This window comes from Symphalangus syndactylus, chromosome 13, assembly GCF_028878055.3.
Source record: "Symphalangus syndactylus isolate Jambi chromosome 13, NHGRI_mSymSyn1-v2.1_pri, whole genome shotgun sequence".
Classification (NCBI taxonomy): Eukaryota; Metazoa; Chordata; class Mammalia; order Primates; family Hylobatidae; genus Symphalangus; species Symphalangus syndactylus.
This window is the reverse complement of record NC_072435.2, coordinates 38,076,593-38,092,628: the sequence shown is the minus strand read 5'-3', so window position 1 is coordinate 38,092,628 and position 16,036 is coordinate 38,076,593. Positions and strand designations below refer to the sequence as shown.

The 16,036-nt window shown below is 44.6% G+C and overlaps 2 protein-coding genes across 2 annotated transcripts in view; both read right to left on the bottom strand.

The window, feature by feature from the left end:
- The window catches only part of LOC129460877 (zinc finger protein 700), a 35,966-nt gene extending 22,369 nt beyond the window's left edge, over positions 1-13,597 (bottom strand). Inside the window, exon 1 of the mRNA XM_063616099.1 lies at positions 13,492-13,597. Within this exon, the coding sequence (XP_063472169.1) occupies positions 13,492-13,566 (75 nt within the window). The 5' untranslated portion in view covers positions 13,567-13,597. The remainder of the gene's footprint in view (positions 1-13,491) is intronic.
- LOC129460880 (zinc finger protein 69-like) overlaps positions 7,139-16,036 on the bottom strand; it is a 32,084-nt gene continuing 23,186 nt past the window's right edge. The window contains 1 exon segment of the mRNA XM_055239370.2: positions 7,139-14,365. Coding sequence (XP_055095345.1) covers positions 13,614-14,365 — 752 coding nt within the window. The 3' untranslated portion in view covers positions 7,139-13,613.

Genomic DNA, 16,036 nt, shown 5'->3' with positions numbered 1-16,036 from the left:
AAGCCTTGCTCACACACCCCCCATCCCCTCCTCATAGTGTGAAAATGCTTCCTCCTTTCAGATCTTCATTTTCACCAGCAGGAAACTCACCAGGTTTTGTTTCTGACCTAAGTAAACTGTCAACTTCATGAACCCTTTATCCAGGTAACACCACCAAACAATTCAGTCTCTAGCTCTAGCCTGATCTTCACACATTTTCTGTTTTGTTTTTTTTTTTTTTTTTTTTGAGACGGAGTCTTGCTCTGTAGCCCCGGCTGGAGTGCAGTGGCGCGATCTCGACTCACTGCAAGCTCCGCCTCCCGAGTTCACGCCATTCTCCTACCTCAGCCTCCGGAGTAGCTGGGATTAAAGGCGCTCGCCACCACGCCCGGCTAATATTTTGTGTTTTCAGTGGAGACGGGGTTTCACCGTGTTAACCAGGATGGTCTCGATCTCCTGACCTCGTGATCCGCCCGCCTCGGCCTCCCAAAGTGCTGGGATTACAGGCGTGAGCCACTGCGCCCGGCCACACATTTTCTTTATCTATACAAATAACTCTGACCCCAACGACCCCGTGCATGTCAAACCCCAAACCCCGCCCAGAAGACAGCTCCAGCGGTACACCAGAAAGGACAGAGACGCCACAAATGCGTCTGCACATGGGTCTTCTGCTTTCCAGGGCTCTGCAGCTTCTCGGAATCCACACTCCTTCTGGAGGCTGGAGGCCACCTGTAGAAGGGGGTGGGCTGCCCGGGAAGCCCCCAGGGAAACTCTCTTTCCCTCCCTTTGCAGGCTCCAGACTGTCCTCAACGTGGAATCACTGGCCTCGGGCTCTGCTGCCCCCTGCAGGTTTTTCAGCTACTTCTCACCCCATCGATTAGTTCCGCGAAACAAACACCTTCAATCCCATTGTGTAAATAAGACACCAGCAGAGTTTCTGCTCTCCTCCTATGCTTATGTGTAAAGTCTTTGTCTTCGTTCAATGCTCAGCTTTTTGGATATGAATCGTCTGAGCCGGCGCATACCTAAAATATAAACAAATCCTCCTGTACTCCATATTGGTCTCTCCTTCCTCAGTTTACCGCAACGAGATTCTAGGACACTAGGTATGAAGCAAATATGAGGAAGGTCAGAGAACAAGCTGACTTAGTGATTAATGCTGAAGGTGCTGCCAGCTTGGTTTAAGTTTTTCTCCTCCCTTCCTCCCTGATGAATTTGATAAAGTTTAAAGGGATGGTTTCACCAGGGGCCTTTTCCATTGACTGCAAGGAGGTCATCCTGCCTGGTAAATCCTCAGTAGTCCAAGCCTCTTATGTGGCCAGAATGATCCGGTCCATAAGGAAATATCACCACCTGCTGTGTTTTACAATTAGACCATCCAAGGGGGTCAGGGTTTCCCCAGGGTGTTTGGTGGGTTTTTTATGGGTTTTTTTGTTTTCGATTTTTATTTTTTTTAAGACAGTGTCTTGCTGAAGTGCAGTAGCCTGATCAAAGCTCACAGCAGCCTCAAACTTTGGGGCTCAAGTGATCCTCCTGCCTCAGCCTCCTGAGTAGCTGTGACTGTAGGTACACAAGACCTCTCCTGGCTAATTAAAAAATAAATTTATGGAGATGGGAATGTCTCACTTCACTGGTCAGGGTGGTCTTCAACTTCGGGCTTCAAGTGATCCTGCCACTTTGGCCTCCCAAAATGTTGGGATTACAGGCATGAGCCATGGCACCCGGCCTCCCAGGCTGTTTTTGAAAGGTCTTTGCAATCTCTAAGAGTTCTGCAGCAGTTTATTCCCTGACAGTGAGAGTCTCATCCTTTGACCCCATTTTGCAGCAGTGGTTGAGTGTTCACTTTTCTTTCCATAAGGAAGCGAGCTTGCCAGTGACCCTCATCCCCCTCCTCATCGATGACTTCTTTGTCATCAGAGCCTTCCTCTTCATAAATTCCCATGGAATCCAAGTTTACGTCCCGATTGGGCTTAGTTATGATAGCCACAGGCCCACATCACCTGCCACAGCACCCCCGTCCCATGGAAACCGCCCGACTCTCTTCTCCCCAAGCATCCTGTCCTGGAAGCCCCCATCTCTGCTCTCCCAGGCTCCAGGCCCTAGAGCCGCGCTGCTGCAGAGCCCAGTTCCCAGGGCAGCTCCCTCCACCTATCCACATCCAGCTCCAGCTCTCCACTCTCTCTCCCACCAGCCTGGCCTGGAGGTGCTGCAGTGTCACTGACTGCGGGTCCCTCAGCTGCCACCTCCACCGCGATCTGGGAGTCTTTCAAATGCACTTAAGTTATCTTAGATTTTTCCTCCCCCACTTGTGGGGTTTTTATAACCTGCCTTACAGATGCAAAACAAAAGCAGTTAATCATACAGTGACAGGTCATGTAATCTATAGCATAACATAATTTATGACCTTGCATAGCCAGTGTCCTTGTAGCTGCATTGAAAGAAAAACAAGAATTGGCTAAATACAGACATTTGTAAAACGTAATAATGCTTAAGAAGACTTGGAAAAGAGTAACAGTAAAATAATCTGTCTCTTTTTTTTTTTCCTTCAACCTTGCTCTGGAAGGGAGGGGTGTCTGGAGCCCATTCCTTTGGCCTTGGCTATTTGGACATCGTTATCTTCTTGATAACGTCCTGGAAGTGAGCTGCTAGGCAGAGGAAAACTTGTGCTTTTCTTTTCTTTTCTTTTTAACCCTTGCCTTGCCACACTCTGGGCCTTAGCTTTTACTTTTCTTGGAGTAAATAAATTCAGTCCTTATTATTTTTAAATTTCTGCCTCACGATGGACCCTGACCTGTTAACTGCTCTGTAGATAACAACTTTAACGTTAGATGTTTTCCCTTTGAAATATTTCCATTTCAGGGCCGGGCGCAGTGGCTCATGCCTGTAATCCCAGCACTTTGGGAGGTCGAGGCGGGTGGATCACCTGGGTCAGGAGTTCAAGACTAGCCTGGCCAAGATGGTGAAGCCCCTTGTAAAAATACAAAAATTAGCCGGGCGTAGTGGCGGGCCCCTATAATCCCAGCTACTCAGGAGGCTGAGGCAGAGCATCGCTTGAACCCGGGAGCTGGAAGTGAGCCGAGATCATGCCACTGCACTCCAGCCTGGATGACAGAGTGAGACTCTGTCTCAAAAAACAAACAAACAAACAAAAGAAATATTTCCACTTCAGGGCTGGGAGCATTGGGTCATGACTGTAATCTCAGCACTTTGGGAGGCTGAGGTAGGGCGATCACTTGAGCCTGGGAGTTCAAGAACAGTCTGGCCAATATAGTGAGACTCCACATGTACAAAACATTTAAAAACAGCCAGACATGGTGGCATGTGCCTTTATTCCCAGCTACTTGGGAGGATGAGGCAGGAGAATCCCTCAGGCCTAGGAGTTTCTGCAGTGAGCTATGATCCCATCACTGCACTCCAGCCGGGGAAACAGAGCCATACTATGTTTCTTAAAGAAAAAAAAAAGGAAAAAAGAAATCCAGATTATTTGTTAGTCTTTGGATTATTGGAGAGCATTTATCTGACACTTAGCCCAATGTTTGAGACCAATATATAGACTTATTAGAAAGGGGCACTTTGGGACTGGGACACAGCTCTGCAGGAAGCTTTGGACAGGTTAATGTGTTAGGAAGGCAGGCACAAGCCTCAGGCACATCTTTAGAGGGTAGAGCCGTGACTTGGGACGTTATAGCTGCTGCTGAGGGTAAAAATTGGGCCTTATGGCAACCACAGTGTGGTAAATAAGTCCCTTTAGGATTTTGGTTGTAATTATGACATGGAGATGAAACCAGACACTCTTGAATTGAACAAGTTCTGGTAGTATATAATGCTTTCCAGCAGGTGGAATCCTTAAGAAAGAACCTTTCTGTGACTGTGAGAATGGGACTACCATGCCTGGCTAATTTTTTGTATTTTTGGTAGAGACGTGGTTTCACCATGTTGTCCAGGCTGGTCTTGAACTCCTGAGCTCAGGTGATCCACCCCCTCAGCCTCCCAAAGTGCTGGGATTACAGGTGTGAACCACCACGCCCGGCCTCCCACTAAGTCTCTTTCATTTGGCCTGGCAGTTTCCCATGTCTTAATCCCAGCATGTTGAGTGGTCGAGGCAGGTAGATTGCTTGAGCCCAAAAGTTTGGCCTATGACCACCTTGGGCAACATAGTGAGACCTAGTCTCTATTTTATTAAAAAGAGAAATATGTATACACACACACACACACACACACATATTTATATACATAAAACAGGGCAGGCATGGTGGCTCACGCCTGTAATCCAAGAACTTTGGGAGGCCAAAGTAAGTGGATCACCTGATATCAAGAGTTCAAGACCAGCCTGGCCAACATGGTGAAACCTTGTCTCTAACTAACAGTACAAAAATTATCGGGACATGGTGGTGCAGACCTGTAATCCTGGCTATTCTGGAGGCAGAGGTAGTAGAATTGCGTGAACCCAGGAGGCAGAAGTTGCAGTGAGCCAAGATCACGCCATTGCACTCCAGCCTGGGCAACAGAGCACCAACTCCATCTCAGGAAGAAGAAAAAAAAAAAAGTAAAAGTTCCTTTTTTGTCCCAAGTTGTTAAGGGCTATCACTACTATCACCAGTAGTTGCCTATGAAGCACACCTATTCTCACAATGGGTCCAAGAGGAAAAGTAGAAGATTTGGAGACATTCCAGGTAGATCCAAATGCAGCACTTATACGATAGTATATGATTTATGTGAGGACTCTTGGGGTGACTTAGCTGAGGCTGGTATAACAAAATACCATGGACTCAGTTTCTTAAACAGCAGAAACTTTTTCTCACAGTTCTGGAGCTTCGGGAGTCCAATATCTTGCTGCCAGCAATTTTGTTCCTAGCAAAGAGTGTCTTCCTGGCTTGCAGCTAGATGACTTCTTGCTGTGTCCTCACATGCTAGAGAGATAGTTCTTTCTCTCTTCTTACTAATCCCATTATGAGGGCCCTCCTTTATAAATGTACATGATCTCCTAAAGGGTTCATGTCCAAATATGACCGTGTTGGGGTTTAGGGCTTGCAAGTATAAATTTTGTTTTTGAGACAGGGTTTCCCTGTGTGGCCCAGGCTGGTTTTAAACTCCTGGGCTCAAGGGATCCTCATACCTCGGCCTCCCAAATACTAGGATTACAGGCGTGAGCCACCACACCTGGCCTCCAAGTATATATTTTGAGGAGAGTAAATACAGGACACACCAAGGGGTAAACAGAAGTCCAAAAAGAGGCTTTGGAGACGATGTAATCAGACAGGACTTTATCACATAGCAGATGGGGAGCAAGAGTCACAAAGGAGTGAGGTCCCATTTCAGAATGGCAGAGAGAAGGGACATCGAGGTAGCTGTATGATTGCATGAAGGATGAAAATGCATGCGAGGGCCACTACATGGAAAATTATTGTAATTATCTAGGAAAAAATGAGAATAAAAAAGAAAAACAAGGGACCGGGCGTGGTGGCTCATGCCTGTAATCCCAGCACTTTGGGAGGCCGAGGCAGGTGGATCACGAGGTCAGGAGATCGAGACCATCTGGCTAACATGGTAAAACCCCGTCTCTACTAAAAATACAAAAAAGTAGCCTGGCGTGGTGGCAGGCGCCTGTAGTCCCAGCTACTCAGGAGGCTGAGCCAGGAGAATGGCGTGAACCCAGGAGGCGGAGGTTGCAGTGAGCAGAGATCGCACCACTGCACTGCAGCCTGGGCAACAGAGCAAGACTCCGTCTCAAAAAAAAAAAAAAAAGAAAAACAAGTAATCATAATGAAAATGAAAGACAGAATAACCTTGGTTAGTATGCAGTTGTTAAAGATTTTAAGTATTTGTCAGAAACATGTACAGATATCTTGGTTTAAAAAAAAAACCCTCATTGCTGAGCATGGTGGATCATGTCTGCAATCCCAGCACTTTGGGAGGCCGAGGCATGAGGATTGATAGAGCCCAGGAGTTCGAGACTAGCCTGGGCAAAACCATGACACCCTTGTCTCTACAAAAAAATTAAAAAAATTAGCTGGGCAGAAAGCCGAGGTGGGAGGATTGCTCAAGCCCGGGAGCTTGATGCCGCAGTGAGTGACCAGAACATTGCACTCCAGCTGGGCTACAGAGCAAGGCTGTCTTAAATTAAAATAAAAGAAAATGAGGAAAAAAAGAGAAATAACTACAAATTAGTCAAATGTAAGAGGATGACTGGATACTGCTACACAGAAGATGAAAGATTATATAAGAAAAATGCTCAACCAATGGCAACAAATAAAAAGCAATACATAATCACACAGAGATTCTGTTTAAAGTAAATGGGCGACGAAAAGTGAGTTAGATAATTCAAAGTGTTGGCAAGTCACAAGAATAAAGACATGTGCATGAAAGGTGAGATGGTTAATTCATAAGTTACATTCATACTCTATTGACATTTCCTAGTAAATTTGAATTTATCCATAATCTACAACCCAGCAATTATTTCCCAATGTGTAAAACTTTGTGTTGTATTTCCAATGAGGAATAAAAACAAGAAAAGCATTGTCAATAAGATCAAGAGACAGGCTGGGCATGGTGGCTCATGCCTGTAATCTCAGCACTTTGGGAGGCCAAGGCAGGTGGATCACCTGAGGTCAGGAGTTCGAGACCAGCCTGGACAACATGGTGAAACCGTCTGTACTAAAAATGCAAAAATTAGCTGGCTGTGGTTGCAGGTGCCTGTAATCCCAGCTACTCAGGAGGCTGAGGTAGGAGAGTTGCTTGAGCCCAGGAGACAAAGTTTGCAGTGAGCCGAGATCCTGCCACGGCACTCCAGCCTCGACAACAGAGCAAGACTCCATCTCAAAAACAAACAAACAAACAAACAAACAAACAAAAAGATCAAAATATAGACTTGAACCAACTCAAGTCCCATTAAGTAGTGGAATGGGCGAGTCAATTACGTGACCCACAACTTCACAGAGCAGCGTGTTTGCAACAGGCTTAGGCAAGAAAACCAGAAAGACCCCCTCTCAGCATAATATTAATGGTGTATTATGGTAATATTCTGTTACTAAAAATTCAAAAGCAGCAAAATTCTGCTTTGTGACAAAGAGATGACAAAGCTACAAAGAACAATAAAAAGAATCAAAACTTTGATCACCTTTGTGTATCAAAAATAAGTGAGACCAAGGAGACACACCAGAACTGTCCAAGGCCTATTTATTTTTTGGGGTGGTATGTGTCTGAGTATTTATATTTTTATTATTTTGACTTGGCATAAAACAGCTTATTTCAAGAACTCGATTTCCTTCTTCAAACATTATCAAACTGCTCACTAAGGTTCCAACCAGCTAATTAAAATCCTAACACCCAAATCACAGAATAAAATTCTTAGATGCGGCCAGGTGCAGTAGTTCATGCCTGTAATCCCAGAACTTTGGGAGGCTGAGGCAGGTGGATCACTTGAAGTCAGTACTTTGAGACCACCCTAGTCAACATGGTGAAAACTACGTAACTAAAAATACAAAAAAAAAAAGCAGGGTGTGGTGGCATGTGCCAGTAGTCCCAGCTACCCAGGAGGCTGAGCCAGGAGAATCTGGGAGGCAAGTTGCAGTGAGCCGAGATCGCGCCACTGATCTAGCCTCGGCCACAGAGTGAGATTCTATCTGAAAAATAAACAAACAAACAAACAAACAAATAAATTCTCAGATGCATGGGGAAAGAGCAATTCCATGGCAGCAAGATTCTGTAAAAAAACAAAAGGGAGGCAGCTCAGGTAGGCAGCCTGCCTCACCCACAGCTCGCAAGGAAACCCACACTCCAATAGTTATACATTTTCAAGCTTAGGAAACACTTGGACCGTGGAGACACAGGCCAGGCTGGCCTACTCCTAGGTAATGTGTGAAGGAAATGTGAGCAGCCAGAAAATTACTTCTGGGACTTCCACACACACCCTGCTGGCCCCTCCCCACAGTGTGGACACAGTCCTTCCACCAGGGTCTCAATGCCCAGCAAAGACCACTTCTCTCACTGTTAGTGGAAGATTCTGACCTATGCTGTCTTTTTGTCTGACATCAAATGTGTGGTGCTTGCTGAACACCAACCAATTCTCCAGCACTAAGCAGTTATGGAACCATGCAATTCAGAAACCACCCAGAGTTAGCAGAGACTCCACAAGTTCCTGGCTCACCCAACACAGCCCCACTTGGCAGATGCAAGTCAAAGCCCCAGGGGCCACATGTACTTCTCAGCAACCGTATCTAGATCTGGGTCCTGTACAACAGCCTCCTCAAGTTCCATAATTTGATAGAACTACCCACAGTTCACTTACATTTACCCACTTACTATGAAGGATACAACTCAGGACCAGTCAAATCAAAGACATGGATAGAAAAAGAGTAAGGGGTGTGGAAAGGAGATGGGGGTGGGTGGGCAATCCTGAAAATGGCTGTGATTCAATAAATCCCCCATCCTTTGTGTTGTGAAAGAGCACCTTACTACAATGAAACAAGCTTCCCATGATGACTTAGATGGTGCTATGTTTGTTACCTATGACAAACCAGATACACACTAGATATTCCAGTATTTACCTCACAAACCATTAGGTGAATAGTTTTCTCTTTAGTGATCAGTCAAAATGAAATATCTATTAACCAAAGCATGCTTCAGTTTCTCTCCTTCCTCCAGGTTCCTGAACTTGTTTTTTTTTGAGACAGTCTTGTTCTGTAGCCCAGGCTGGAGTGCAGTAGCACGATCTTGGCTCACTGCAACCTCCGCCTCCCTGGTTCAAGTGATTCTCATGCCTCCGTCTCTGGAGTAGCTGGTGTTACAGGTGTGTGCCACCACACCCAGCTAATTTTTATATTTTTCATAGAGATAGTGTTTCGCCATGCTGGCCAGGGTGGTCTTGAACTCCTGACCTCAAGTGATCTGCCCATCTCAGCCTCCCAAAGTGCTGGGATTACAGGCATGAGCCAATCTGCCCAGCGGCCCCTGAATTTTTGACTGACCCCTTCTAAGCCTATATACAAGCATATTTTATGTATTTATTTAATATCTTATTAAATATTTATTTAATATTTTTATTTTTACTTACAAGTTCAGTACCTAGACTTTTTTGTTATGAACTGTTTTAATGGCAAGCTGACTTCAAGGTCTAGAATTAAAAGTTATTTCTTACCTACACCCACATTTGTTTCACTAGTATATCTAGAAAAAGCCCCATGACAAAAACTATCACTTCTGGAGGGCATCACTGACTACTGCATCCGCCTGTGGATCCCTAGCTTTCCAGGGCTCTGAGGTTCTCTCAGTATAAAGGGCTCCTCCCATGGTCAATGTGAGTATCTGGTACACCTGCAGTGGGGGCACCATGGGAAAAACCAAGTGAGCTTTTTTTCCTTTTTGGAGACAGAGTCTCACTCTGTCACCCAGGCTGAAGTGCAATGGTGCGATCTCAGCACACTGCAACCTCTGCCTTGCGAGTTTAAGCTGTTCTCGTGCCTCAGCCTCCCGATTGGCTGGGATTACAGGCGTGAGCCAATACACCTGGCTACTTTTTGTATTTTTAGTAGAGATGGAGTTTTGTCATGTTGGCCTGGTTGGTCTCAAACTCCCAACCTCAGATGATCCACCCACCTCAGCCTCCCAAAGTGCTGGGATTACAGGCGTGAGCTATCCCACCTGGTGTGTGAGCTTTCAATGATCACTCTTTGTAGGATCAGGACTCAAACAGGCACCAATGTCACTGACTTCCAAAATTAGTGGCCTTTCTGGCATATGAACTGTGGGCGGCAAGCCACCCAGGTGCCGAGGCAAGAGACTGAGGACACGAGCTGTTCCAGTATAATAAAATATAAAACAAGAATAGTCATACCAGATATAGATCTTAGATATGATTATATATGAATATCATTAATCATTAGTTGGTAGTAATTACTCTTTATCCCAATATTATAATAATCCCTGCTCTATAATCATAACCTAGGAAAAACCAGGCCATACAGAGATAGGAGCTGAGGGGACATAGTGAGGTGTGACCAGAAGACAGGAGTGCCTTCTGTTATGCCCAGACAGGGCCACCAGAGGGCTCCTTGGTCTAGCGGTGACGCCAGCATCTGGGAAGATGCCCGTTGCCAGGCAGACCGTGGTCTAGCGGTAGCAAAAAGGTGTCAAGGAACAACACCCGCTACTTAGCAGACCAGGAAAGGGAGTCACCTTTTCCCCGGGGGAGTTTAGAGAAGACTCTGCTCCTCCACCTCTTGTGGAGGGCCTGACACCAGTCAGGCTCGCCCGCAGTTATCCGGAGGCCTAACCGTCTCCCTGTGATGCTGTGCTTCAGTGGTCACGCTCTTAGTCCACCTTCATGTTCCATCCTGTACACCTGGCTCTGCTTTCTAGCTAGCAGTAGTAAATTAGTGAAAGTACTAAAAGTCTCTGATATGTAGAAATAATGGCATAAGCTGTCTTTCTCTTTGTCTTCTCTCTCTCTCTGCCTCAGCTGCCAGGCAGGGAAGGGTCCCCTGTCCAGTGGACACGTGACCCATGTGAGCTTACCTATCATTGGAGAAGGCTCATTCTTTACCCTGCCCCTTTTGCTTTGTATACAATAAATAACAGCGAAGCCAGACATTCGGGGCCACTACCGGTCTCTGCGACTTGTGGTAGTGGTCCCCCGGGCCCAGCTGCCTTTTCTTTTATCTCTTTGTCTTGTGTCTTTATTTCTACGCTCTCTCGTCGCCGCACACAGGGAGAGACCTACCGACCCTGTGGGGCTGGACCCTACAATGAACACCCTTTGGGCCTGTGCTCCAGTGTCCTCTCTGGGGTGCTCCTTTGGCTCTTTGTGAAGCATCAAGACACCCCCATAGTCTAGGCCAATGTCAGGCTCTCCAGTGTGTCCTGTTCATCACCCTCAGCCTGCACTTTCATTATCACTGTCATTGGCCATTCCAACACTGTGCTTGCATCCTGTGGAAAGTTACATTTGGGATCAAGTGAATGGTGTTGTTTCTACTCTTTGGTGAAGAGTATCAGGGTGTATTTGGCCTTCAAGGGAGAAGGATGAGGTAGGGGTTGAATTCAGGTGCACCCAACTCTTTTTTTTTTCTTGAGACAGTCTCGCTGTCTCGACTAGGCTGGAGAGTGCAATAAGTTGATCTCAGTTCACTGTAACCTCTGTCTCCAGGCTCAAGCCATTCTCCTGTCTCAGCATCCTGATTAGCTGGGATTACAGGCACACAGCACGATGCCCAGCTAATTTTTGTATTTTTAGTAGAAACGGGGTTTCACCATGTTGGCCAGGCTTGTCTTGAACCCCTGACCTCAAGTGATCCACCCGCTTTGGACTAGCAAAGTGCTGGGATTACAGGTGTGAGCCACTGTGCCTGGCCAGGTTTCACTGCCCTGTCTTTCCTGCTCTGAGTTACTTTGTGTGATCTGACAATCAATGACTCCACCCTTCACTGATGTGGATACATTATCTGGGACTGGGTATGTCACCTCCAATACAGACAGGGTTTGGTCAGTGGCTGATGCTGCATCCTGTGGTGCCTGGATTTTGACCTTAGGGAGTTTTAAATAAGCGTTTCTGAAGAGCAGCTTCATTGGTACCTTAAAGGAAGTGACTGAATTGTTCTATGCCGTTGCATAACATATAAAAGAAACTTTTCCATGTTGCTGTTAACTTTACACTGCTGAGATAAGCAGGCTGTTGACAAGTTAGCATCAACAGCACGTTATCAGAGAAAGACAGCTTGTATTTAGACAATTTACACAAATTTATTAGCCTCCTATGACTCAGTAAAGCAATTTGAAAAAATATAGCTTTATAAGGCATAAACGATTTTATGTTTTAACTAAGGTACTTTCTGGTAAACAGTGCCTGTACATTTTAGGAAATATTTCAGTCTTTAGAGAATAAGTAAGGCAAAAACAGGTCCAGGAGTCTACAGATTACCTCCCCTCACCACAAGGCCAAGTCACCACAAGGCCAAGTCACCACAAGGCCAAGTCCTTTTTTGTTTTTTTGAAACGGAGTTTCGCTCTTGTTGCCCAGGCTGGAGTGAATGGTGTGACCTCGGCTCACTGCAACCTCTGCCTCCCATATTCACGCGATTCTCCTGTGTCAGCCTCCTGAATAGCTAGGACTACAGGAGCATGCCACCACACCCTGCTAATTTTTGTATTTTTAGTAGAGATGGGGTTTGATCATATTGGTCAGAATGGTCTCTAACTCCTGACCTCGGCCTCCCAAAGTCCTGGGATTACAGGCGTGAGCCACCATGCCCAGCCAAGGCCAAGTCTTTTATTGTTGGAGAGACACGTGTCACATACTAGGCATATGAGACGATGCTCCTCAGTGACCATGATGAATCAGGACAAAAACAAGGGCATTTTGTAACTATATTTCTAAATGTGATAGAGGAAAACATATTTCAAATCATGAACATGACCAAAATTTTTCTCTTCTTACTAATGTGACTTGTAATTCTCATACATCTCACAGTCATTTATGGCTTTTGGTCATATTTATCACTATGGTATATTACACACTTGCTGACGGCAGGTATGGCACTGCTGGTTTTTGGGAAGAAGGCACTCAGAGGTACATGAGGTAACTATTGGTATTATGACTGAATGAAAAATTAGGGTTGCGGCTGGGCATGATGGCTCATGTCTGTAATCCCAGCATTTTGGGAGGCCGAGGTGGGCGAAATCATGAGGTCTGGAGTTCCAGACCAGCCTGGCCAATATGGTGAAACCCTGTCTCTACTAAAAAATACAAAAAATTAGCCTGGCGTGGTGGCGCATGCCTGTAGTCCCAGCTACTCAGGAGGCTGAAGCAGGAGAATTGCTTGAATCCTGGAGGCAGAAGTTGCAGCGACCCGAGATCATGCCACTGCACTCCAGCCTGGGTGACAGAGTGAGTTTTTTTCTGGAAAAAAAAAAAATAAGAAAAATTAGCGTTGAGATAAAATTTTAAGTACATAAGCATGAAAAGTAAAATTTCCCCAAAAAAAGATGCCTGGCATTTTATCCACTTGGTTATACTGATTCAAAATGTCCAAATAATAACAATTTAACAGTATAAGGTTGATCTACTACATGACACCAATGGGATATTTTATTATAGCTTTTTTTTTGAAACGGAGTCTCGCTCTGTCACCCAGACTGGAGTGCAGTGGTGCAATCTTGGCTCACTGCAAGCTCCGCCTCCTGGGTTCATGCTATTCTCCTGCCTCAGCCTCCCGAGTAGCTGGGACTACAGGTGCCTACCACCACGCCTGGCTAATTTTTTGTATTTTTAGTAGAGACGGGGTTTCACCATGTTAGCCAGGATGGTCTCGATCTCCTGACTTTGTGATCTGCCCACCTTGCCCAAAGTGGTGGGATTACAGGTGTGAGCCATGGCACCTGGCCTTACTATTATAGCTTCTTAATTATTTAAAAATAACATTTGTTAGTATACAGTTATTATAAACAGTTAATTGTTTACATTCATTATCTGTATTCAAAGAATCTTGTCAGGTCTGAATGCTTTCCCACACTACTTACATTCATAGGGTTTCTCTCCAGTGAGTCCTTCCATATATTTGAAGGTGTGAGGCTGATCTGAAGGCTTTCCCACATTGCTTACATTCACAGGGCTTCTCTCCAGTGTGAGTCCTTTCATTATATCAAAGGCAACTAGAATAAATGAAGGCTTTCCCACATGGCATACACTCATAGGGTTTCTCTCCCATGTGAGTCCTTTCATGATATTGAAAAGAAGTGGAAGAAATAAAGGCTTTCACACATTGCTTACATTGATAGGGTTTCTCCCTAGTGTGTGTTCTTTCATGATATTGAAAAGAACTGGAAGAAGTGAAAGCTTTGCCACATTGCTTGCCTTCATAGGGTTTCCTTCCAGTGTGAGTCTTTTCATGTCTATGAAAGGAAGTAGGCAAGCTGAATGCTTTTCTGCATTCTTTACATTCATAGGGTTTCCCTCCATTGTGTGTTCTTGCATGTATTCAAAGGATCTTGGCAGATATGAATGCTTTCCCACAATGCTTACATCCACAGGGCTTCTCTCCTCTGTGCATCCTTTCATGTATTTGCAAAGAAGAGAAATTATGGAACGCTTTTCCACATTTCTTACATTCATAGGGTTTCTCTCCAGTGTGAGTCCTGCCATGTTTTCGAAGGTGTGAGGTAGATCTGAAGGCTTTTCCACATTGCTTACACTCATAGGGTTTCTCTCCAGTGTGAGTCCTACCATGTTTTCGAAGGTGTGAGGTAGATCTGAAGGCTTTTCCACATTGTTTACACTCATAGGGTTTCTCTCCAGTCTGAGTCCTTTCATGATATTGAAAGGAAGTGAAAGAAACAAAGGCTTTACCACATTGCTTACACTCATAGGGTTTCTCTCCAGTGTAAGATTTTTCATGTATTTGAAATGACTTGGCAGAATAAAAGCCTCTCCCACATTATCTTACATTTATAAGGTCTTTCTACAGAGTGCATTTTTATTATTATTATACTTTAAGTTCTAGGGTACATGTGCACAACGTGCAGGTTTGTTACATATGTATACATGTGCCATGTTGGTGTGCTGCACCCATTAACTTGTCATTTATATTAGGTATATCTCCTTATGCTATCCCTCTCCCCTCCCCCTACCCCATGACAGGCCCTGGTGTGTGATGTTTCCCTCCCTGTGTCCAAGTGTTCTCATTGTTCAATTCTCTCCTATGAGTGAGAATATGCGGTGTTTGGTTTTCTGTCCTTGTGATGGTTTGCTCAGAATGATGGTTTCCAGCTTCATCCATGTCCCTACAAAGGACATGAACTCATCCTTTTGTATGGCTGCATAGTATTCCACGGTGTATATGTGCCACATTTTCTTAATCCAGTCTATCATTGATGGACATTTGGGTTGGTTCCTAGTCTTTGCTATTGTGAATAGTGCTGCAATAAACTTATATGTGCATATGTCTTTATAGCAGCATGATTTATAATCCTTTGGGTATATACCCAGTAATGGGATGGCTGGGTCAAATGGTATTTCTAGGTCTAGATTCTTGAGGAATCACTACACTGTCTTCTACAATGGTTGAACTAGTTTATAGTCCCACCAACAGTGTAAAAGTGTTCCTATTTCTCCACATCCTCTCCAGCACCTGTTGTTTCCTGACTTTTTAATGATGGCCATTCTAACTGGTGTGAGATGATATCTCATTGTGGTTTTGATTTGCATTTCTCTGATGACCAGTGATGATGAGCATTTTTTCATGTGTCTGTTGGCTGCATAAATGTCTTCTTTTGAGAAGTGTCTGTTCATATACTTTGCCCACTTTTTGATGGTGTTGTTTGAATTTTTCTTGTAAATTTGTTTGAGTTCTTTGTAGATTCTGGATATTAGCCCTTTGTCAGATGGGTAGATTGTAAAAGTTTTCTCCCATTCTGTAGGTTGCCTGTTCACTCTGATGGTAGTTTCTTTTGCTGTGCAGAAGCTCTTTAGTTTAAGTAGATCCCATTTGTCAGTTTTGGCTTTTGTTGCCATTGCTTTTGGTGTTCTAGTCATGAAGTCCTTGCCCATACCTATGTCCTGAAATGTTACTGCCTAGGTTTTCTTCTAGGGTTTTTATGGTTTTAGGTCTAACATTTAAGTCTTTAATCCATCTGGAATTTAATTTTTGTATAAGGTGTAAGGAAGGGATCCAGTTTCAGCTTTCTACATATGGCTAACCAGTTTTCCCTGCACCATTTATTAAATAGGGAATCCTTTCCCCATTTCTTGTTTTTATAAGGTTTGTCAAAGATCAGATGGTTGTAGATGTGTGGTATTATTTCTGAGGGTTCTGTTCTGTTCCATTGGTCTATATCTCTGTTTGGTACAAGTACCATGCTGCTTTGGTTACTGTAGCCTTGTAGTATAGTTTGAAGTCAGGTAGCCTGATGCCTTCAGCTTTGTTCTTTTGGCTTAGGATTGTCTTGGCAATGAGGGCTCTTTTTTGGTTCCATATGAACTTTAAAGTAGTTTTTTCCAATTCTGTGAAGAAAGTCATCGGTAGCTTGATGGGGATGGCATTGAATCTACAAATTACCTTGGGCAGTA